The sequence below is a fragment of the Gopherus evgoodei genome, chromosome 10, assembly GCF_007399415.2.
Source record: "Gopherus evgoodei ecotype Sinaloan lineage chromosome 10, rGopEvg1_v1.p, whole genome shotgun sequence".
NCBI lineage: Eukaryota > Metazoa > Chordata > Testudines > Testudinidae > Gopherus > Gopherus evgoodei.
The window spans coordinates 34,791,505-34,815,855 of NC_044331.1; the positions used below are offsets into that span (position 1 = coordinate 34,791,505).

A 24,351-nucleotide genomic window follows, 5' to 3' on the forward strand; every position below is an offset into this window, starting at 1 on the left:
ACGTACGGGTATAAGTTTGCCTTACGCAAAATTCGATTTATGCAAGGCTTTCCAGAATGGAACGACTGCGTAAGTTGGGGGACGTCTGTACTGTGCATATACAATAGTGATTTTCTGCAGTACATTTACTGGCTTAATGCTGTGCAAAAAAAAAAATTTCTCCCATTCCTTTAATCTTTTTCAAAATAGGTTTAATAATTTAGGTTTCTTAGCAGAAGGGCGGGAAGAGGTTTTTGTTTTTCAGTTTAGGAGAAAAATCTGCCCACATCTGAGTTTGTGTATATTAAGCTTATGCCTGATAGATTTTTGAATGCACATCTCCCTGGGATTTCAAGACTTTGAAGAATATTCCATTGGGGAAAAAACCTCCCTCTGGAAGTGCCAACAGCACAATTAAATTTACAAGAATCTCAACAATTTCACTCATTTAGAACTTACACAATAGCTTGTAACTTTTGCTGTTTCTCCCAAAGGTACAAGCAGCAGAGTTCTGGGTTAATCAGGAGGGTGGGGATGTCACATGCTACACAAATTTCAACAGTGAACCAAGCATATTACACAACTTTTAACACTAAGGGAATCCAATAGAAAGCAAACTTTAAAACCCAGTTTTGTACTTTTTACTATATTTATTTTGGAATAAAATGTGTTCGCAAGTGGATAAGTACAGTAAGTTCTTGATACTCTGTACAGTCACACCAGAAGTGTCAGATATTTTTGTTTGGTTGGCTTTTTTAGGGGGCTGAGGGCGGCAAGCAACAAGACATTCAAACAAGATGTTAATGAATATACTCTATCCAATTTTTAACCTCTTCAAAGCAATTATACTACTACTTAAAATGCATATATATTCCATTCAGGTTCTGAGGTGATATGTTTAGATTCAAATTGGTAAGCATTTATTTAAAGTTGTTAATTAAATGACAATGAAAGATTTAACCAAAATAAAACTCAAATTCCAAATAGAAGTCTTAGATACATACCAAGGATCTCCGCATCTGTGTTAATATATTCATAAAACAGTCAAAACTGATCATTCCTTCTTGACTTTGCACCATTTTGTTTTTCTCCATTGCATTTACTACTGCTGACGCTCCTAGAGCCATCTCTATCCATTCAAGAAGGTATCTCAGAGAACCACGCTGGGCAGCTAAACCAAGAAGCAACTCAGATGCTAGCCTACGACCTAAAGTATCTGCCCCAGAGTTAGGAATAGTTACTCCTTTAAGAAATGTCGTTACTTGTGATAAACAGTCAAGTCCCATTGGTGGAATTTTACTTTCATTTGCTAGAGATAAGGGTGGCAAAGAGCTCACAACTTCTATTGCAGTATGAATGACATCATTGCAAAGACTGAGGCCAGGTCCTGAAGCAGGCATCATCCAACTTTGTCTTAGTAGTGCAAATAGCAAGCTTAGTCCAGTCCGGACTCCCATTTCTATTAGAGCATCTGTACTTGACCTGGGACGCTCACTGATAGAATGGACATCTGTTGATCCCGAACTGCTTTCTGGGGAATGCTGTTGCTGTTTCACCTTGCCTTTATCATGATATTTATTAGAAAGTGCATAAAAAAGACGCTGCAACACAAGCAGACGTTTTCGAAGTGCTCCAGCAAATGGAGAATCTGAACACACCATCTTAGCCAGTGCCAGCTGGCTGCTAAGAAGGGCATCCAAGTAGTGGTCCTGTTCATCACTGGATAAGGATTCACGTTCAAAATCTGGTAACTGAGGTCCTTTGAGGCACAGAACCTGTTGGGGCAAGGGCACTACTTCCTTATTGCTTACTAATTTAGAATACAGGACAGAAACTCCCTCCCTAGTGGCAATAGATTCACTGTCCTCTGTGATCCAGGAACTGTTTAGATGTTCAAGCCATTTCAGCTTCACTGGTGGCACCATAGCTGCCATCTTTGTTTATTCTTCTGCCATTAGTCCTAGAAATGCAAAAAAGAAGATTTATAGGCATATGCAAAACCATCCTTATTACTTGTTCTTCCAATTAAAAACCAATCCATTTTTATATTGTATATACACACACATATATATATAAATAAGGGCTAGGGATTTCCATTTGTTTGTGCCTACATTTAGGCACTTCTACCCAAGTTCAGCTACCTAAATAGCTGTCAGAGTTCCTACCAATTACAATGCAAGAACAGACAGAAATTCTGCAGACTAATTTTGATCCTCATTTGAAAATACACATCAATAACTCCCTAACAATAAGGCATTATGGTAGAAATCTGCACAAAAATTTAAATGCCAGAATCTCCATTATAACTCAAGTTACTATTCACTGTTACAACAAATTTAATCCAAATACTGTAGAGTCAAAGTAATTAACCCCCTCTAAGACAAATATGTCCCCATTTTACATAAACAAAAACTGAAGCAAGGTGAGGTTCTATGAATTGCATGGGATCATGCACAAACTCTGTGCTACATTCACACCATTATTCTGCCTCTGAAAATGTATACTGTGGGGATAAAGAATGAAAATGAAAACATTTAGTGCACAAGAAGTTTTTATATCATAATCCAATATCTAGAAGCACACACTATTAATGACAATTGTATTAATTTCCCCCAAAATACAAAACTTCCCAATTCTTTAAACCTTTGACATTCTTGAAATTAAGTAGTATCAATAAACAGGGTAGTAGTGGCAACATCCACTACTACAATGAAGAAACAGACTTGAGGACATCCCTAATAGTCTATGCCACAACAAAGGGTCTGATCCTGCAAACATACATATGCTTAAACTTTACTATTATGAGCAGTCCCACTACAAGTAACAGTCCCCTTTCAGGGTGGGAATCTGGGCATCATTGCAAAAACGATGTTTTCAAAATGGCTCTGAATGCATTAGTAAGGGTCAGCAAGGAGCTGTTTCATCATATTTGCAGACTTAGGCTACAGCTACACTGCAGAGCTTACAGTTCTACTAGCTGTGCCACTGCAGCAATGCTAGTGCAGATGCTCTAAGCCGATGAGAGAGAGCTCTTCCATTAACATAATTATTCCAACCCCTACAAGCAGCAATAGCTATGTTGGTGGAAGCAGCTCTCCTGCCGACAGAGCACTGGCCACAACACCAGTTAGGTGGATGTAACTTACATTGCTGAGGGGGATGGCTTACTCACACCCTGAGTGACATGTAACTTACACTGATGTAAGCTGTAGTGTGTACATACAATCAGGGCCGGCTCTAGCGTTTTTGCCGCCCCAAACAGCAAAAAAAGATCGCGACTGGTGGCAGCTCTAGCGCCACTTCATTCTATGGCGGAAATTCGGCAGCAGGCCCTTCGCTCCAAGAGTGAGTGACAGCCCTGTTGCCAAATTGCTGGATGTGCCACCCCCCTCTTCATTGGCTGCCCCAGGCACCTGCTTGCTACGCTGGTGCCTGGAGCCAGCCCTGCATACAATCCACAGAATAAGGCTATTTTTTATTTTATCAGTAGCACCTCTGGGGTATTAGATGGGCACATTACTGGATTCATTACTTTAAATACAATTAAATATTCAAATAAATATGTACTACATGCAATTCTGTGCTTCCTTCCCCCCACACACACACCTTTTGTGCGCATGAAAACTTTCACACTAACTCCCTAAAGACACACATAACTGCCTCAAAGGACTCTTGTCAAAAGGAACAAATACCAAACAACCCAAGCAGCTACAAAAATTTAGTCACATTTGTTCTGTACTCATCTTTTCAGGTGCAGGAAGTGACCTGGAACTCAGAGATAAGTTTTATCACTCGAAAGAGTACTAAACACACCCACTGGCTGCCAGCTGCCTGACAAGCAGAGGAGGAATTACCTGTGGGTCTGCACTGATGGCAGCTAAGTCAGAGAAAATATATACTGCCCCACTCAGTCTCTTTTTATTTTACTGTTTTTGTTGTAGATTCTCAAAAAACTACTATAATAATTACTGCCATGAAAGATGCATGCTCTGCTACATGTGTTCCAGCCTTCTCTCGGGCTCTCTCTCCCTCACACACTCTGCTAGTATTCCAGCCTTCTCTCTCTCTCTCTCTCTCTCACAAACACACACACACCCACGCCAGAGTTTCCATCAGGATTGCATTTGGGTCTTTTGGGGGGAGGAGTCAATGTAAATACAGTAACATTGTGCTTTTATGTGATGTTATGAGTATAATATAATATCTCATTGAAAGGTGACAGGGCCAGAAAGAGTTAATTAACTCACCTCACCGACTGACCTGACCCATGGGTGAACCTTAAGAACTGGTTAGCAAGATATGTAAATGAATAGAGCTTTGAAATGCAAGTCTGCATTGTTAGAGGTAGAAGGGAAGGTGTTTGCTCAGGTCTTGTGATGTAAGCAAATAAGTCTTGTCTATTGCTATAGTTTTAATTCAAAGATCAAAAAAGGAATATTAGCATTTAAGATGATACTTGAGTGAAATAGTATTATTGTCTATGTGTCTCTTTGAAGGTTGTGGCAACCTGTATCTGAACTGTTTAATGAATAACTGTTTACTCTGTGCTAACGGCCAGGATGTTTGGGAGGAGGAGTTAAGCCTATTGTTTTCTCAGGCCAAAAGGCTGCTGGAAATGTATAAGAAGCCTGGGACACGATCCTTCTTCATCTCAGATCTGCTTTGGGTTTCAAGAAGGGGAAACCTTAAGCCACAAGGATTGAGATCCCCAGTCACTGACTGGAGTCACCCTGAATATGGACATTGAATTATAACCTATGGACTATTTCTAAAAGGACTTTTGGCAACTACAAGCTTACCTCTACTATGTATCTGAACCTCAAGAATTGAATTCAAGTCTGTATGTGTATTAATCTTTTAACTAACACTCTCTCTCTCTTCTTTTCTAATAAATTTTAGCTTAGTTAATAAGAATTGGCTGTAGCATGTATTGTGGGTAAGATCTAAGTGATAATTGAACCTGGATATGTGGCTGATCCTTTGGGATTGGAAGAACCTTTTCTTTTATATGATGAAGTAAGATTTTTAGGAATCATCATCATATCTGATAGGTGTGTCTGGATGGAGACCTGAGGCTGGGCACTTTAAGGGAACTGCGTTGTTTGGACGTCTAAGTAACCAGTGAGGTACTATAGAAGCCGTTTTGTGCTGGCTTGGTAAATCTAAGTATTGGAATAACCACCAGCGTTTGGGGTTTGTCTGCCCCGTTTTGTTTGCAGTTCACCCTGATTGAGTGACCTCAGCTGGCTCCCATGGGCAGCACCGTCACAACCCACGCCAGAGTTTCCATCAGGATTGCATTTCGGTCTTTTGGGGGGAGGAGTCTTAATGTAAATACAGTAACATGGTGCTTTTTATTTGTAACTCTAGAGACTTCCTCACTATCTAACTTCCCTCTTCAGCACAGCAGAACTAAAGAAAAGTAATTTCATATTAGATAATATAACATTTATCACTTGTTTATTGTTCCTCTAAACATAAGCCATTGCTATTTCACACACAGCATAATTGCACATCTTTAACGGACAGGCTAAATGAAATTAGAGAGCTTGATGAGTGAAAACAGGTTCCTGAATTTGTGAACATGTGAATGCAAAATTGTCTGAATTCAAATGTATTTGAAAGAAGGCCCAGCTCCTTCTTTCTAAGCATACTTTCTAGATGTTGGCATAGAAAGTACGCTTATTAAGATTGCGGACGATACCAAACTGGAAGGGATTGCAACTGCTTTAGAGAACAGGGTCAAAATTCAAAATGATCTGAACAAATTGTAGAAATGGTCTGAGGTAAACAGGATGAAGTTCAATAAAGATAAATGCAAAGTGCTCCACTTAGGAAGGAACAATCAGTTTCACACATACAGAATGGGAAGAGACTGTCTAGGAAGGAGTATGGCAGAAAGAGATCTAGGGGTCATAGTGGACCACAAGCTTAATATGAGTCAACAGTGTGATACTGTTGCAAAAAAAGCAAACGTGATTCTGGGATGCATTAACAGGTGTGTTGTAAACAACACACGAGCAGTCATTCTTCCGCTTTACTCTGCGCTGGTTAGGCTTCAACTGGAGTATTGTGTCTAGTTCTGGGCACCACATTTCAAGAAAGATGTGGAGAAATTGGAGAGGGTCCAGAGAAGAGCAACAAGAATGATTAAAGGTCTTGAGAACATGACCTATGAAGGAAGGCTGAAGGAATTGGGTTTGTTTAGTTTGGAAAAAAGAAGACTGAGAGGGGACATATAGCAGTTTTCAGGTATCTAAAAGGGTGTCATCAGGAGGAGGGAGAAAACTTGTTCACCTTAGCCTCCAATGATAGAACAAGAAGCAATGGGCTTAAACTGCAGCAAGGGAGATTTAGGTTGGACATTAGGAAAAAGGTCCTAACTGTCAGGGTAGTTAAACACTGGAATAGATTGCCTAGGGAAGTTGTGGAATCTCCATCTCTGGAGATATTTAAGAGTAGGTTAGATAAATGTCTATTAGGGATGGTCTAGACAGTATTTGGTCCTGCCATGAGGGCAGGGGACTGGACTCGATGACCTCTCGAGATCCCTTCCGGTCCTAGAGTCTATGAGTCTATTGGATTATCTTCATATCAAAATGCTAACAGCAGAGCATTAACAATCTTCAGATAAAAGTGTGCACTACAAAGCAGGTCTACTATATTCCCTATAAAATAGTAAGATTCTAGAAAGATTTAATCAGGAAAATACAAATGAGTCCTTATTAGATTGCTGTTCTCTCATCCAACATATCAGCAGCCACAGGATGGCCAAAATATATTTTTGGAACCTGGGAATATCTTGTTATCAGTAGCACACACTTCCCATGAAAGGCTCATCTTCTACAAACCAGTATCCAAACAAAATCCCAAAACTAATGGCACCAGCACTCACAGAAGGGGTTGAGGCAATGATCTCTAATGGACTCAAAGGTCATGATATATAAGAGTATTCAAGCAGTAAGTGGTTCAATCCAGTTATTTTAATATCCATGAGTGATATGGTACGACATGCTTTTGCATTACATTTCAGAACAGGTCAACAAACTGACTAAGCACCTTGAGTAGACCAGGCAGAGGACAGCCCTAGATCCTAGTGAGGGTTACCAGCTGGTGCATTCAGTATTTAAAATTTAAACTCTCTTTCAGAAACTCACAGCTATTCTCCACTGTACAAACATTCCAATTTGCACAGTGCTTTGGTCACATTCTGGTGGCTCATAGAAGTTTTTACTAATTTGTCAATTGCACAGTCGATGACATCTACAACGAGTCACAGCAGGAGTACCTAATCCATCTGCAGACTGAACTAAAGAAAAATCTGCCTAGTTGTCCTAAACACAGAGTATGTTTGGCTGTAACATTATACAAAAGTGCCTGCAGTGCATACTAGTAGTGAGTGAACTACAGGTGGATGGAGTCAATGTCATCAACCAGACACTAGCCCCAAAGATAAAGCAGATGATCAAAGTTTTCCTTAGGCATGTGGGTTGGTCTAGATGATTTATCCTGCACTTTGGCATTACTGGGGGTCTGTTAAATTTGGACAGAGAAGTAAAGGCTAATAAAGTGAAGAGGGATCAAAGGATTTTCACACACTGCCTGTGTGATGATCATTATTTAAACAAGATTTTAACAGCCAAATCCAGAACCAAACTGATACCTCAGTAATAAGATGTGGAGTAGTGCCCAGGCGAAGAACAGTCAGTCACTTTTCTCCGCTGAAAGTTGTTCCTTTCAGGATATCAAGTACTGTATGCTCTGGGCAATTATAAATGTTTGGCAATTAGGAGTGAGCTAGAAAGCTAAAAGCGTTATCTCCTCAAATAAAAATTCATCCTAAGGATAAACTAGAGGATACTACAATGGGATCACTTGATGAAGGAAAAGAATGCCAGTCTTAGCGCATGGTCTCTTTATTTTCCATCAACCTCATAAATGAAAGGCAGGAGCAGACCCTGACAATCTGGGAGTACGCCTAGACTGGACCACAGATTTGACAACACAAGCAATGCAAAGATAGTAAAGTACATGGGAATTTTTGAGGGGCTAAGGGCATTTCAGGCCTCATTATTAGCTGTTTTGTATCTCCTATTTTCAACCCCCCACATTCCTTTGAACTTTGAGAACAGGAAAGATGGATCAAGAGATGCACATACTATCTGTTTTTTCTAACCATATTCCCTTTTCTTCTTGGGGTTAAAAACTTACTAGCTCTCTGTCAGAGGCAGGGATTACACAATTCAAAATGAAGGCAAAGGCTTTTTTAAAAGTGAGCCCTTCTCACAGGAGTGGTTAATTAGAAATAAAGCAAGGGCCCTATGTGCACTGTTCCAGCTAGGAGTGCAGTCAGGCCAGTTGAGCTCTGGAGAAGAAAGATGCGTAGAGCAACTGTGCTTCAAGATTGTTTTTATAAATAAATAAAACACCACATGCAGCACACCTGCACTGTTTTTCTTTATTACCGTTATTTTTATTCATTCACTTGCATTTTAGTCACATTTTGTTATTTTGTGTTTTGCAGCGTAAAGCTGGATTAAGGACTCTATCATCCTCCACTCCTTATAAAGCAGTGAGCCAGATTCTTTAATTCTTCACTATTACCTGCCTACCACAAGAGAAATTTTTGTCCAAACATAAAAGTTACATAGAATGTAAATTATGTCATTTTTTTAAAGAAACCAGAAGTAAAAAAAAAAAGGCAGCCACTGCACATGTATTTCTGTGTCACTAAAATCACTATGGGGGTTCAACACATGCACAGCAAACTGGTAAAAAAAAAATTTCAAATGTTCGTTTTGGTCCATTCTTTTGCTCTGTTTATAAGTGCAGTGTACTTTTAAATTTTTTGGCTTATCAGAAATGACAATATTTGCTTTAGATGGATAAAATTAAGATGCCTCCTCCATAATGTCTGGGTAGGTGAATAAAGAGCCATCTTCAAACCCGACTTCAATCCTGCAAGGGACTACAGAGATATAGCATGAACTTATACCAGGCTTTAGGCTTCATTCAGAGAAGGCCTGATTAGTGTAAAACTACAAATATTGACAAGAGACTTAGAGGAAACATTCAGGCTCTAGAGACAAAAATATTGATCTTGAAAAATTCTCAACAGGAAAGTATAAATACTATAGTTAATGGGGCTAATCTTCAACTCTAAATTTGAATGAAATAAACATTGAAAAAAGTTATACAAAAACAAAACTTTAGATAGAAAGAATGCATCGGGGTATATCCATGTCCCTATCTCTCCCCCCAATAATATAATAAAATAAATAAATAAATAAACAACCAACCCATCACAGGAGCAAGTTTCACAGCCTAGGTCAACTGACTTGGACTTGAGTGGCTCGCACTACAGGTCTACAAATAGCAGTATAGGTTTTCCCACTCAGGCTGGATCCCAGGCTCTGAGACCCACACAGGGTTTCAGAGGCAAGTCTTCAGCCCAAGCAGGAACTATTTTGAGCCCTGTAGCATAAGCCCCTCAAGCCCAAGTCAGTTGATCCAGGCTCTGAGACTTGCTGCCAGGGAGGTTGGCTGATTGTTCCCTAGAAAGACAACTGATCCAGGGCTCCAATTTCCTCAAAATGTTTTTAGGTCTGATGATCTGTTACTTCAAATTAACGATGAAGTCTAATATGAAAAGAAATTTTCAGAACACTGCTATTCTTGTAAAACGTGTGTCATGTCAAAGGAGTAATAAATACGCTTCAGACTGGGATTTCTTTTAGAGTTCCCACAAAGGTTCACACCATGTTCTGCAGAACAGGCTCAGTACAATGTATCTGACTTCATGCTGATGGGACCACTTCTTAAAAGAAAGTGGTTTGGTCTGCACCACTTAAGTTCTTAGTTTTCCTTATGAGATTTGCTGTAATGAGTGTTGTCCATCTCACAAAAACCATGATCTACATTACACAAAATAGACTCAGAAACCAAATCATTAACCATAGACAATTCAATAGAGACTTTGAATGGTAAGTAATTTCTAGTTACTTGTGCCAAATTTTAATGATTAAAAAAATTCATCGAATTGCAAGAATAAAAAAATAAACTGCATGATTAACTGCACAGTTAAACAATAGAATATCATTTATTTAAATATTGTGGATGTTTTCTATACTTCCAAATATATTGATTTCAATTATAACAGAATACAAAGTGTACAGTGCTCACTTTATATTCATTTTTTATTACAAGTATTTGCACTGTAAAAAACACAAAATAGTATTTTTCAATTCAGCTAATTAATACAAGTACTGTAGTGCAATCTCTATCAAAGTTGAATTTACAAATGTAGAATTATGCACAAAAAACTGCATTGAAAAATAAAGCAATGTAAAATTTTAGAGCCTGCATTTCCACTTAGTCCTACTTCTTGTTCAGCCAATTGCTTGGACAAACAAGTTTGGTAACATTTGCAGGAGACAATGCTGCCCACTTCTTGTTTACAATGTCACCTGAAAGTGAGAACTGGCCTTCTCATGGCACTGTAGTAACTGGCGTAGCAATATATTTATGTGCCAGATGCACTAAAGATTCATATGTCCCTTCATGCTTCAACCACCATTCCAGGGCACATGTATTCATGCTGAGGAAGGGTTCTGATCGATAACGATCCAAAGCAGTGAGGACTGCACATGTTCAATTTCATTATATGAGTCAGATGCCACAAGCAGAAGGCTGAGTTTCTTTTTTGATGGTTCAGATTTTGTAGTTTCTGCATCCAAGTGTTGCTCTTTTAAGACTTCTGAAAGTATGTTCCAGACCTCATCCCTCTCATATTTTGGAAAGCACTTCAGATTCTTAAATGATGGGTCATGTGCTGTAGCTATCTTTAGAAATCTCACACTAGTACCTTCTTTGCTTTTGTCAAACCTGCAGTGAGAGTGTTCTTAAAATAAACATGTGCTGGGTCATCATCAGAGACTGCTATAACATGAAATATAGGGAAGAATGCAGGTAAAACAGAGCAGGGGACATACAATTCTCCCCCAAGGAGTTCAGTCACAAATTTAATGCATGCATTATTTTTTTAACAAGCATCATCAGCATGGAAGCATGTCCTCTGGAATGGTGGCCGAAGCATGAAGGGGCATACGAATCTTTAGCATATCTGGCACATAAATACCTTGCAATGTCGACCATAAAAGTACCATGCAAATACCTGTTCTCACTTTCTGGTGACACTGTAAATATGAAGAAGGCAGCATAATCACCTGTAAATGTAAACAAACTTGTTTGTCTTAGTGATTGGCTGAACAAAAAGTAGGACTGAGTGAACCTGTAGGCTCTGAAGTTTTACATTATCTTGTTTTTGAGTGCAGTTGTGTAACAAAAAAAAAAACAAACTAATCTACACGTGTAAGTTGCACTTTAAAATAAAGAGATTGCTCTACAGTACTTATATCAGGTGAACTGAAAAATACTATTTCTTTTGTTTATCATTTTTACAGTGCAAATATTTGTAATAAAAATATACATTGATTTCAATTACAACACAATACAATACATATGAAAATGTAGAAAAAATCCAAAATATTTAATAAATTTCAATTGGTATTCTATTACTTAACAATATGATTAAAATGTGATTAATTTTTTTAATCGGAACTAGTTAATTGCATGAGTTAACTGCGATTAATCGACAGCCCTACATTTAACAATATTATGAATTCACAGAGTAAATTAATATAGTATTTTGAATTGCATCAGGGGCAGGTGTTTGTGTCCAGTGGTAATTTAAGTCCGGAATTAGGTTTAAGTTTTTTTCTAGACAGATGAATTACATGGAAGAAAGGTACTCTATGGCAGCAATTACAAGGTGCTTAATAGCTACAAGGACTGTTTTTTGTTTGTGTAATTATGTAACTCAAGGGTTCTCAACCTGGAGGTCGGGACGCCCCAGAGGGTCACAAGGTATTACATGTGGGGTTGCGAGCGGTCAGCCTCCAGCCCAAACTCCACTTTGCATCCAACATTATAATGGTGTTAAATACATAAAAAAGTGTTTTTAATTTATAAAGGAGTGTTTGCACTCAGAGGCTTGCTATGTGAAAGGGGTCACCAGTACAAAAGTTTGAGAACCACTGATGTAGCTGATTACCTTTATCATTCCTCAGAAGAGTCCTATTTCATTTGCCATGTTCTTAACAACTGAGACAGGTAAAGTGATGAGAACTGTAAGGACAGGGCTACTCCTGCTCGTGCTGATATCTTATTGAAAAAAGGCTTTTGAAAAGAGGTGGGAGCTGCACTGCGTTCTGAAGAAGTCATCTTTATTGCATCCTAATTTCTGCTGAAAGGTCTCCCCCAACAGCCTCATTTTCAGCCCCAATGAACCTTGTCTGGATAAACTCAGTTGCAGCACAGTCATTGTTCACAATATTCTTCGAGTGATGCAGAGAAGTAGTCTTAAGTATATCCATCCCACGAAATTATTATGAGTAACAGAACCTTCTTTTGGGTATGACACTCAATGGAAAAACAATGTAGCAGTGTGTGTTTGCGCTACCATTTCCATGTAAGGGATGGTCTCTGATTTTGGTACTAGTTGCAGCTTCTGTGAGGCTGCTACTGAGAGTCTTAAGTAGAGAGCACTGCAGTAGTGCAGCCTCAAGTGTCAGAGCCATCAACAGTCAGTTCTTTGATCATAAGGAGCAGGCAGAATTTTCTTGACATTTGGGATGGTTTACACACCATTCTTGGCCAATGCTACAATCTGATCAGGCTGGTGTAAGGCTGAATTCAAGTGACTGAGATTGCAGCCCTCTCTAATAGCTATGGTATGGACACCCTCCCCTGAGGCAACAAACGTGGACCTAACTATATCAAAAGATTTTCATATAAATACGTGGTCAACTCTGACTTCTTTAAGTTATTTACAACTTATCTGTTATTCATCCAGACACTAGAGAAGTTGGTCAACTACACTGTCTGCCTCAGAGGTGAAAGCTACACAGCTATATCATCTGAATACTGACATTTGAGTCTACGGCTTCTCATGTCCCTGGGTTATCTTTTTATAGATGTTTCATTTTGTGGGGGAATGGGGCGGGGAATCAATCTGAAACATAGGCGAGATGTCTTGGCAATCAGCTGCTCTATCGTGACTCTAGAAAGAATGAAACTGTTATAGGACAATTTGTCAATTCCCACAAGAGCCAGCAAACAATCTTATAGCAGCAGACAGATCCAATACTGATGTTTTATCACTTCCCATGGTTATGAAGTCATCTACTAATGTGACTGGTGCAGATTCTGTACTCTAGCCAGATCTTAAAACTATTGGGTGAGGACCAGCAGAGGTAAGATGTGGCTTGTTGCTGTCTTCTTGATCAACTTACCCAAGAAAGCAAGCTCTGAAACCAGGCAAAAGTCAGATTACTGAAGTTCAATAAAAAACATTTTGTTTAATATTGGCTGGGCTACACCATATTTCAAGGATTCTACAAGATCTTGACATCTTCTGTGAGAAGTAGCTACAGGCATTTGTAATATAGCATAACAGGTGTTCAAGAGACTAATAATCCTTCCTCCTTTTAGGGCATCCTGACCAGTAAATCTTAAAATTTTAGGATTATAAATTGTACTACTTCATGTTTCCTGGAGTCTTGTCTGTATTTAATTAAACTGGATAAAGCACCCAAGAGACCACTGTAGAGAGAAATCATTCAAATCTGCAGATACAATTTAATGGAGAGCTACAAAGTGAAACAAGACGAAACAGTAAGTAGACCAGGAAATTGAAGGTTAGAACTCCTGGGTTCTGTTGCCAAATATGCTATATATTTGCTGTATGGCCTTCAGCAAATGTCTGGGTTGTTGTTTATATGTAATCTAAATTACAGGGATATTAAGACAATGTTTGTCAAAGTACTTTGACAATGTTGAATGAGATCTGTACTCCAAGAACAGAAGTATTTTAACAAGAACCAGTAAAAGATCTTGTAGTTATGATTGCAAAAAAGGAATTACCTTTATAACCCCCTTCTTTGGCCCATTTTTACATGCTTTTAACTTTCACCTTTTGGGTTTCAGTGAGAAAAATCCCTTCAGCTACTTCAGTTATAGCTAAATAATAAAAAAAATGATTTCCACTGTAAAATCATTAACCAACCTGTTTAAGTAACTAGGAGCACAGCAAATATTTTAATTGTGGACACAGACAGCCCCTGTTAGTTAGGATTTAACCAGGATAGTTGATTGAATATTGTTTGGTGACAAGAAAATTTCCTTAAGGCTACAGATTCACACAGCAAGATGATTCAAAGAGTTTTGTTATTTCAATCTTACACAATATGCCTATTTTAAACACTAGGTGCATGAATAGTTCCATCATTGAAGCAAAATTCAGGTTGACTCAATGTCAACATAAAAAGATGGGCCGCAAAACCCAAAATCCTCCCTGTCCAGCACAGTAACTTAGACAAGCCAAAACAAATAGCAAAGATTTGCTACCTAACAGTTAGGCTTTATCAGGACTGGAGTGAAGTTAAGAGGAATAAATTCCAAAGTCAAGGACACTCCCCTTACAACACTCTGCCCCTTGCCAAAGGCACACAGGAGCCTACTGATAGAAGGTTTACTTTGAGGGAATAAAGGTGACAGGACCCAGTTCGTGTTGACTGCTGCCTTCTGAGGCAGCTTTTTAATCCTGGTTCCAGGAGTAGGAAGTGGAGTACTGGAGTGAATTTAGGAGTCAACAAATTTATACTTGCTCCCTGAACCCTATCTGGGCCAGTTTCACTGCAGTAGAGTTTAAATAAACTGATTAGAATAGTTTCTCCGTTCTGGACAATGTTTCCCAGACTGATCAAGGCTTCAACACTGTGCCCCTTCCCAGAAAGCTTGTGTCCAATTTGTCAATCAAATTTTGTAAGAGGCCACTCTTCACCCTCCTCTGACTCTATACCATTACAGTGATCATTGTACCTAAAAATCAGAAGAACTGTAGCACGGAAATGCCCATTCTTTCCCATTCCTACATCTTCCCCTTGCTTAACAGGGACACACCACAATGGCTCCTGGATAGCTTGGAGGACACCACTGGCTTTAATCTTTTGCTAGGAATGTTAGCACAGATAAGACTTCTAGAACCTCTACACCAGGGCCTCATGGTAGGGAGGAAGGGAAGATAAATAGAAGACTCTGTAAAACCATGGCAGTATAACCGCCATGGAGGTTGTGTCTTGCCTGCTCCAAAAATTCTCCAAACAGTTTTTCGTCATTAAAATGGGACAGCTACTATGCTTTGTTTCGAACTATGTCTGCCAAGTTCTGACACACAGATTGCCAAAAAGTTTTGGAGAATCATGCTAAAGCAAAGCCAGCCTAGATGCTTTTCGTATTGGCTCATGATCTCCCCTGGGCTCATTGCTTTTTGAATGGGTCTTTGACAAACATGTCCCCTTCCATATAGGTTGGGTAGACTTTGACTGCTACTGCTATGTAGATTGGAGGCAGAGGTTCCCAAACTCATGATGCTTTTTGATAGTTAGAATGCACATTTCTGAGGTGACATTGGACCCGAAAAAAACTTTACTCTTTTCCCTTCAGCTTTGGGACTCCTAGAAAAATATACATTACCTGATGTTCAAATTCATGGAGGATGTGTGTGGACCGGTGTCCCGTCAAGTGAGGAAAATACATCCCTATTGTCTTTAAAGGGGCACAAAAGAAGGCCTACTTGAATGATAATTGCAGGACAGCACTACCAAAATCTGCACTCAACCTGGAAGAACACACTAGGGAATAGTGAGTGGCAAACGTGGATAGTTTCACATAGTTGCTCTAGATACGTTAATTGGAAGTGTTCCCCAAAATAGGCAGAAGCATCTGCCTGATTCCCTGTAGCTAGGATGATCTTTCCTACCTAACTCATAAGTGCTTATTCAGTCAGACCCATTTGAATAAACTCTGTCTTGATATAAGTTGCCCCCAATTCTGTCAGTGAAAGTCAGAAATAGCCTAGATGTATTCCTGAACAATTATAGTCCATCAAAATAAAATGACAATGTTCTCACTACATCTAGTGTGTGAAGCTTTGCTTCACCAGGTTAGCAAAAGGCTTAGGAAAGAAAATTGGCTGGTGAATGGCCTGATTTATATGGAATTGAGACCACCTTAGGCAGGAACTTAGGGTGAGGTCTAAGGATAACTCTGATATTGTGAAACACTTTCACTAGAAAACCAGGCATAACAGCTTGAATCTCTCCTAGCTGATGGACTCCCATTGAGCATATTGCTTTAGGGTTGGAAATAGTCCAGGACTGAATAAACTGGTGCTATCAGAGGAGAAAATTGGTGCTGATAAGATAGAAAATCTCTTCCTTCTAGCTTTGCAAGGCCGCCTTCATGAATTTTTCCTGCTCTGGAGTACAATGTTCTGAACAGACTCTTCCAGTGGAGGTCACCCAGCCAGCATCCAAGCTGTCAGGTGTGAAGATGTTGGGTCCAGATGGAGAATCTGGCCATTGTCCTGGGAGATTAATTTGGGAGAACAGGAAGGAGATCAGTAGCTGTGTTGATAGGGTTCATCAGATCTAAGTTCCAGAACTACCTGGCCCATTCTGGGGCCATCATGGTCATGCACCCTGTGTCTTGCCTTATTTTCCTCAGGACCCTATAAATCATGGAGATCGGAAGAAAGGTATATATCAATCCCAGTGTCCAAGGGATGAGCAAACAGTCTGTCAGAGTCTGGGCTTATGCTAAATGTCTGACATTTTTGCAACTAACTACAAAATCCACCTCTGGGAATATGTATTTGTAGAAAATCCTCTGTATGCCTGAGTTGTTGAGGGACCACTTGTGGTTTTCACAGAAGCCCCTGCTAAGCTAGTCTGCCAAGGTCTGCCGAAAACTGAGCAGCCATAGAGCTACTGGCAAGATCTGATGTAGGATACACCACTTCTACAGACATGGCCAACTGACAAAGTGGGAATAATCTTGTACTCTTCCTTTCTCTTGATGTACCTGCATTGTTGTGGGGTTGTCTATCAATACCTGAATTGATGATCCCTAAAGGAGAGACAGGAAAGCATTGTATTGGAGATGGATGGCTATGAGCACAACAAGATTAATGTGCAAGTAGGCTTCCTGAGGAGACCACAGTCCCTGAATTTTCAGTTGACCCTAAGTGGATGCATCAGTTACCAATATCTCTGTAAGCAGAGATGTGGAAAAGGAAGCTTTGTTGCACACCAGAAGTGGTTCTGTCCTCCACATCTTGGGGGCCTTGACCATCATGTCCACCCAGTATCTGCTGGGTAACTACACTGATTTTGATTCCCCTTACCTGGATCCAAGATGAAGTCTGGCATGCTATGTGTCACAAGTACATATAGCCATATATCCCAGAAGTCTAGGACACGTCCTCACTAGTGTTCTTTGCTGGTCTCAAAATTGACTGATAAGGTCAAACACTGTCTGAAATCTTTGCAGTGGAAGGTAGGTCCTTGTTAACACTATGAACTCTATGCTGAGATGGAATATGCATGGATTTCTCTCTACTGACTTTCAGACCTTGTGAGGCAGAGTGCTTCAGGAGTGTGTGTACTGAACTGGTCACCTGTGGTGGTGATCTTCCTCAAATTAGCCAGTAGTCTACGTAAGAATATACCTGGACTCTTCATCTCCTTGGATGAGCTACCACTACTGACAGACACCTCATGAAAATCCTTGAAGCTACAGAAGGCCCATCCTATCAGGAAACTCAACTATTTCCTGTAATCCAGATATATGGAGACATGAAAACAAGCATCTTGCAGGTGGAGAGCTGCAAACCTCTATAGGCTCTAATAAAGTCAGTACTGAAGTTACTGTCACTATTCTTCAGAATCTTGTGAGAAGTGTCCCGGAAAAGTGACAGGGAAAAGGGGAGGGAGTTGGAATAGGATATCCTTGCTCATGATCCTGAGGCAACACAAACTCAAGTAATCCCAGCCAAAACTTAAAAATAAAAAGGGACACCAAAAAAATTGTTTTAGAGGGGGAGGGAAAGAAGTGGTATAGAACAGAATACTTTGGGGGGAATTCTGTGCCAAAAATTAAAAATTCTGTGCCCAATATTTTAAAATTCTACAAACTTTTGCATATTTTATTTGTCAAAACAACACTATATAATCAAGACAGTTTCAATTACTTTGGTAATTTACTTCAAAATACCTGTCAGCAGGTATGTCTGTAACCATACAGACAGGCACAAAAATTCTCCCAGGAATAGAGAATTGAAGAAACCGCTACAACAACTCAGTTCCTGTTTCTCTGCCCCTTGCCCTCTCAGAGCCCTGCCATGCCATGCTCCGCCCCCCAAACAGACACCCACACCCCTTCCCACCCAGAATCATCAACAGGTCCTCCAAGGTCAGACACCCACACCCCTTCCCTCCAGAGCCCAGCTGCAGGCTCCCCCAGCCCAGACACTTGTATCTCCCCCCCACAACACAGACACCTGCACCCCCTAACCCTAGAGCCCAAGGATTCAGAGGGAGAAACAACCTGTTGCTGGGTCCCAGGTGTGTATGCAGTTTCCTGCATGTTGTCTCCTTCCTTCAGGATGTGCTGAGAACTCCTGCTGCCAGGAACCCTCCAGCTCCATCCCCACAACAGTGTCTTCTATTTGCAACCTGGGCTCTGCTGGATCCAGCAGCCCCTAGTGTCAGCCAGCAGCTCTTCCACTCATTGCTGAGGGGGGAGGGAAGGAAATTGTGTGCACAACATTAATTTCTGCACTAATTTTGCATTGCGCAGTGGTGCAGAATTCCCCCAGAAGTAACAGAAAAGATCTTGTGGTAGTCCAAGCAGGCTTCCAACATTTGCATCAAATCTGCTGCCTATTCAAAGCCCTGAACGGTGGGGCAGCTTAGGAAGCAGCAAAGGGTCACCTCTGCTGAAATTTCTGACTCTCCTCAGGGGCTCAGAAGACCTTAGTGGTTGACTGTAGTATTATACCAAGACTCACTGCCTAAAATGTTTGCTATTATGTCTGCTTCCTTTTAGGAGTTGGGACATAAAGGCCCAAGGAGCAAAGGGTTGACTTGGAATCTTTTAGCATCATAGGTTTCATCAGTCCCACTGCTGAGTCATTGCCCTCAAATGAGAGGTCCTTCATTGTTTCCTTGACTTCCCTAGGAACATCAGTTGACTGGAACCAAACCAATCTCCTCATAACTACTGCAGTGGCCACTGTCATTCCCCGCAGTCAGACACATTCAGACATAGCCTGTAGTGCCATCAGCTGGACCTTCACCACAAAGGAACTTAAGCCCCTGATGTTCCTTGGGAAATATCAACAAGATTAGATAATTTGTCCCAATTTAAGAAACCATGTTTTGAGACCACCACTTGGTAGTTAGTTACCTTCATTTGCAGACTTCTAGATGAACAGACCTTTTGGCTGAAAAGATTCAATATTTTGGGATCCTACTCTCTGGGGTAGATTTCAAAGGACTTCATTGTTTTGTCTTCTCCTGTACAGTTTGCACAAACCAAAGAGCCAGGTGAAGGTGCAGGGTTTAAATGACCAAATCACTTTTCAGGTAGTCAATATCTCTTTATATTCTCTTGGAAGTGACTAAGACAGAAATAAGTGTATGCCAGATGGACTTGGCAAGATTCAGCAGACAATATTTTATTGGCATGGCTAATCTCCCTGCTGTTGTGGAATGTAATATGGCCAAGAGCTTTTGTTGTTTCTCTTGCACAATCTTGAGAGAAACACATAAGGCCTGTGCTATGCATTTTATTACATCTTGGAAAGTCCTGAATTCATCGCAAAAGGGTAATAATGTAGGTGCAGTTACCACCTCATTGAGAAATGAGGCTGCTGCAGCCAGAACTTGATTTCTCCCTCTGGAGAATGATGTTTGTCTCCACTCTCCTCCTCTTACCTCACCAGCATCTGTAGGTGGAGCAGCTGAGTTGCCTCAAGAGGCCAAATGTGCCTGCTACATGAAAGAGGCTTACCCCTGGACATACTGGATGAGGCTGGCTTCCTAGACTAGGGCTCAACGTCCAAGGGATCCAGTATGGCCAAGGTTGATATGGATAGGAATTGTGTGGTGGAGGGCATATCGGGGATACCTAGTGGGATGATCTCTCTGCAATCCTGATCACTCCCTAGAATCTCTCCCTGATTCCCACTGAACTACTGAAGGGGAAGATGTAGGATAAGGAAGTGAGGAGTGTCTGCTGCGCTCAGCAGAGGAGGAAGGCGGGGCAAAAGGGAGAAGTATACCTCTTCTGTGGCGATGCAGGTGTGCCCTGTCTATGCACAGGGGATAGTGGAGTAGGAGAAAATTGTCTTGCCCTGTATGGAGGTTCTACAGAAGAGGACTTTATAATGATGACCTATCTAAGTCTCCCCTGCAGAGACCACTCCAGTACAGGGCCCACTAACAGGTCATTTGGTATCATGTACTGTTGGGATGCCAAGGTGGTTGGTATGATACATCAAGCACCATACAGGCAGGCAGTGCAGAGATGTAAGATACAACTGCAGCTGAGGATACAGTCACTGCAGAGACTCCAGATGATATTTGGTGCACTGTTTAGCACAGTCCTTAGATTTCAACAGTACTGCATGAGCTGCCTTACATATTAGTATCAGGTACCAAAAGGGGATCTTCTCTAACTCACGACCTCTCACTGACTGATCAAGCAGCAAGTCACAGGGCTTGTCTACACAGACATTTTGTTTACAGCAAACTGGAGTATTAATCTATTCTGCACTAGCCTGCGACGTACTACGTGTCAGTGTCAACTTAATTAACACTAAATACACTACACTAAACCAAAAATCTGACAGTGCACATGAGAAGCAGACATTGACAAGGGTTAAGAAACTGAGGGATAGTTGAACAGCTCCTCCCTTAAGTGGAGTGTGTGTGTATTTTCAGGAGCAGGGGGCCATGCAAGGACACCTCGGACACAGGCAGGGATGCTGCTAGCCAAAGATAATCTGATCTCGCAGACATGGGGCACATGAGCACCAAGGTGGAAATCACGTGGACAAATCACTCAAAGAATGAGATATGCTTGTCCTAAGAGAGAAATGTTTTCAGTATTTGTTACTAAAATATCAACTGAATTCTTTTTTTTTAAATTCCTCCAGAATATTTAAACCTAAACATTGAGGAACAAGGATTGGGCAGGAAAATCTCAAAATGAAACCTACTAGAAAAAAGAATAGAAACAACAGTGAAACTTTTTTCTGTTTTCATTGCACAGAGAAAAGAAAGTAGACCATCTAAGCAGCAAAAAAGTCAATTCTTAAAACAGAACACTTCTATCGAAGGTGTTTTGATTTTTTTTAACCTGACAAAACCTCTAATAATAAGAAAGTATCTTCAGAAACTAGTGATATAATTTTCTGTTAAACAGCTGTATGCCACTTTAGCGGGGTAAAGTTTTTTTCAATAATGTAGTACTGTCCTTTACTGTAAAGGAGAGCTTTTTAGTCTCTGTTGGTATCAGACATAGGTCTGCTTCACAAAGTGTATCTCAGTGAGGCACCAGCCCAATTCCACCTTGAACAGTGACCCCCTAAATTTTCCTGTTTATGTATTTTAAAGAGCAAGGACTGAGCAACCAACCTATATGGTTCAGTTCACGACTTCTCCACTAAGAAAGAATTTAATTAATTAATTAATTTTTTATTAAAAGGCTATCCTCACAAGCAAAAGCAGTACTAAAAAGTCCACCATATTAGTACTTTTGAAGTTGGAACATGCATACACACTCTATCAAGGACTTATTCTGTTGGTAGTGTAAAGGAAAAAAAAAGAAAGGCATATGATTGCACTTCCCAAGAATATAAATCACCTGACAGTTATTTTGACTATTCTGAAGAGTTAACACAACAGACATTTTTTGTCCAATAAACCAGAAAGCATCACATTAGACCAAGGATCGGCAACCTTTGGCACGCGGCCCACCAGGGTAAGCCCCCTGGAAGGCCAGGCCGGTTTGTTTACCTGCTGCGTCCACAGGTTCAGCCGATCGCGGCTCCCACTGGCCACGGTTCGCCATCTCAGGCCAATGGGGACTGCAGGAAGTGGTGTGGGCCGAGGAACGTACTGGCTGACGCTTCCCGAAGCCCCCATTGGCCGGGAGCAGCAAACCACGGCAAGTGGAAGCCGCGATCGGCCAAACCTCGTGATGCGGCAGGTAAACAAACCAGCCCAGCCCGTAAGGGTGCTTACCGTGGCAGGCCACGTGCCAAAGGTTGCCGATCCCTGCATTAGACTCAATTCACAGTATTTCCTCTTTTCACATATATTTCTGCAAACCACGTTTATTTTCTAGATTACACAATCATTTAGCAATAGTTTTGTTTCTAGACAGTCATGAATATATTCAAGACAAAGCAGACCTAGGATCAAACGCCGGTGTGTTTGCCTGCAAAACAAAGTAAACTGCATTTTTAACCATCTATTTCAATTTTGAAATTTTAGATAAAACAAAAAAGTGAATGGTTTGCATGTTTTGAGAGAAAAACATGCAGGTTTTAGCAAATCAAGCAGTAAGAGTTTTGCCAGCTTAAAAATTAATGAGTCACTGTAACGTAATCCTATATTTCCAGCTCTCAACATATTTGACATTTGTATGTTACTTTTTGAAGTAAATTGTAACATTCAGACCTAACTAAAATATTAGTGCAATTTAATGTAGGTAATCCTGTTGCATCTTAAACAGGCATCTCGCATACATTTAAACTCGGCATCAGACTGTGCAAATTAACGTTCTTTCTAGTTAAAGTTTAAGTCACTAATAACACGTTAACAGTATATGTCTTAAATGGAAGTAGAAAACTTCATTATTTGCACAATATCAAGCAAGAAACAGCATATGATTTCAAACACAACAGAAGAGACACTGAAAAACTACATATTTGGTATAACAAGTTATTTTAACGGTATGAGAAGCAAGCTGTAAAACAACAAGCTGTAAATATTTCTTCTTTTCCTGCCTCCTCACCACAGCCTCCCAAGTCCATAGATGCAGAAAGAGGAATATCTTTCCAATTCACTTCAGCTTGTCTATTTTTATACATTCATGAAACCAGTGCAGGGCCAGCCCACAATATTTTGGCACCTGAGGCAGGGAGCTCAAATGACGCCCCCATGGCCCCTCGCTTGGGCCAAAACTTTGAAAGGTCTCAATTCTGCCTTCTTCGTCCTCTTCTCCTCTCATGGAACTGCTCTGCTACCTACCCCAATAAAAGAGAACTAAACTTAAAATGCCTTGTGCAAAAATTTTAAGTAACACTTAACTTTCAAACGCCTGAACAGCAGACGTAACTTTTCTTGTCTGCATAGTAAACACTGGCATTTTCATCTGTTTGAATAATTAAAGTGGTGCTTTCCATGCCTTCTTGGTTGCAAAGTTCTGAACGACTTCCTGCTGAAGGTATACAATCTGGGTCAGCTCATGCTCTATTGAGATGATTGCAAGGCCAACGAGCCTCTCCTGTGTCATTGTAAAGTGTAGGTGTGTTTTTACTAACTTCAGCTTGGAGAACTGTTACAGGAAGTGTTAGAAGTATGAGCAGAGCAACAAAAGCATTTAGAAAGAGGGTGGTCATCTCATTTGTGCACATATTCTAGAACAGCCTTTGGAATTGATCCTGCTGAAATGTACCTTGAAAGGGGTTTCAGTTCAACACCTAAATCACTCGTATCAATATTGCGTATGTCATCATGTGTAAACACTGTCTCTAGTGCCCCGCATTGCTGGTGCAGGTCTTCTTCCAAGGAGTTTTGGAATATCATACAACATCCCAAATACACTGCTGTGTTCCCTGAGCTGCATGAAACGTTCTTCAACTGACTGTATTGCACAATCTAGCACCTGGTTAAATAATTTAACTTTGAACTGTTGTTTGGGGTCTCTTATGGGATTATCCTGTGCCTCATAATCAAAATGTCATCTTCTTCGGTGACTCTTGTATTCTTGAATGGGTGGGAAAATAGCTTCAGTGTGAAGTTCCTCTGCTAAGTTCTCTGCACTCTTCAGAACGTTTTGATATCCCTCATCTGACCAGTAAGACTGTAGGTATGACTTTGTTTTGTCCAGTTGTTCCATTGCTCCAGATATATCAAGGTCAACACCTTGAAATCTCTTGCTTTCAACATTTATTTCAAACAGTATGTCATGCTAAGCCACAACACTAAGCCACACAAAAATTTGAAGTTATGTTTGTTTCTGGTGATTCCATTTCTCTCTGCTGCTGTTCTCCCACAAACAGTTCATGTCATAGCATTATCCTCCATAATGGCAACTATGGCATCATCTATCTTCCCAATTTGGTGTTGAATAGGCTTTAATCGCCTCCACTCAACTTTCCCATTGTGCGGCACTCAG

At 40.4% G+C, this 24,351-nt stretch overlaps 1 protein-coding gene across 12 annotated transcripts in view; it reads right to left on the reverse strand.

Annotated features, from left to right (window-relative positions):
- The window catches only part of HERC1 (HECT and RLD domain containing E3 ubiquitin protein ligase family member 1), a 266,405-nt gene that overhangs the window by 214,891 nt on the left and 27,163 nt on the right, over positions 1-24,351 (reverse strand). For all 12 annotated transcript variants that reach the window (XM_030576957.1, XM_030576953.1, XM_030576956.1 and 9 more), the window contains exon 2: positions 984-1,939. In XM_030576957.1, the coding sequence (XP_030432817.1) occupies positions 984-1,913 (930 nt within the window). In that variant the 5' untranslated portion in view covers positions 1,914-1,939. The remainder of the gene's footprint in view (positions 1-983; positions 1,940-24,351) is intronic.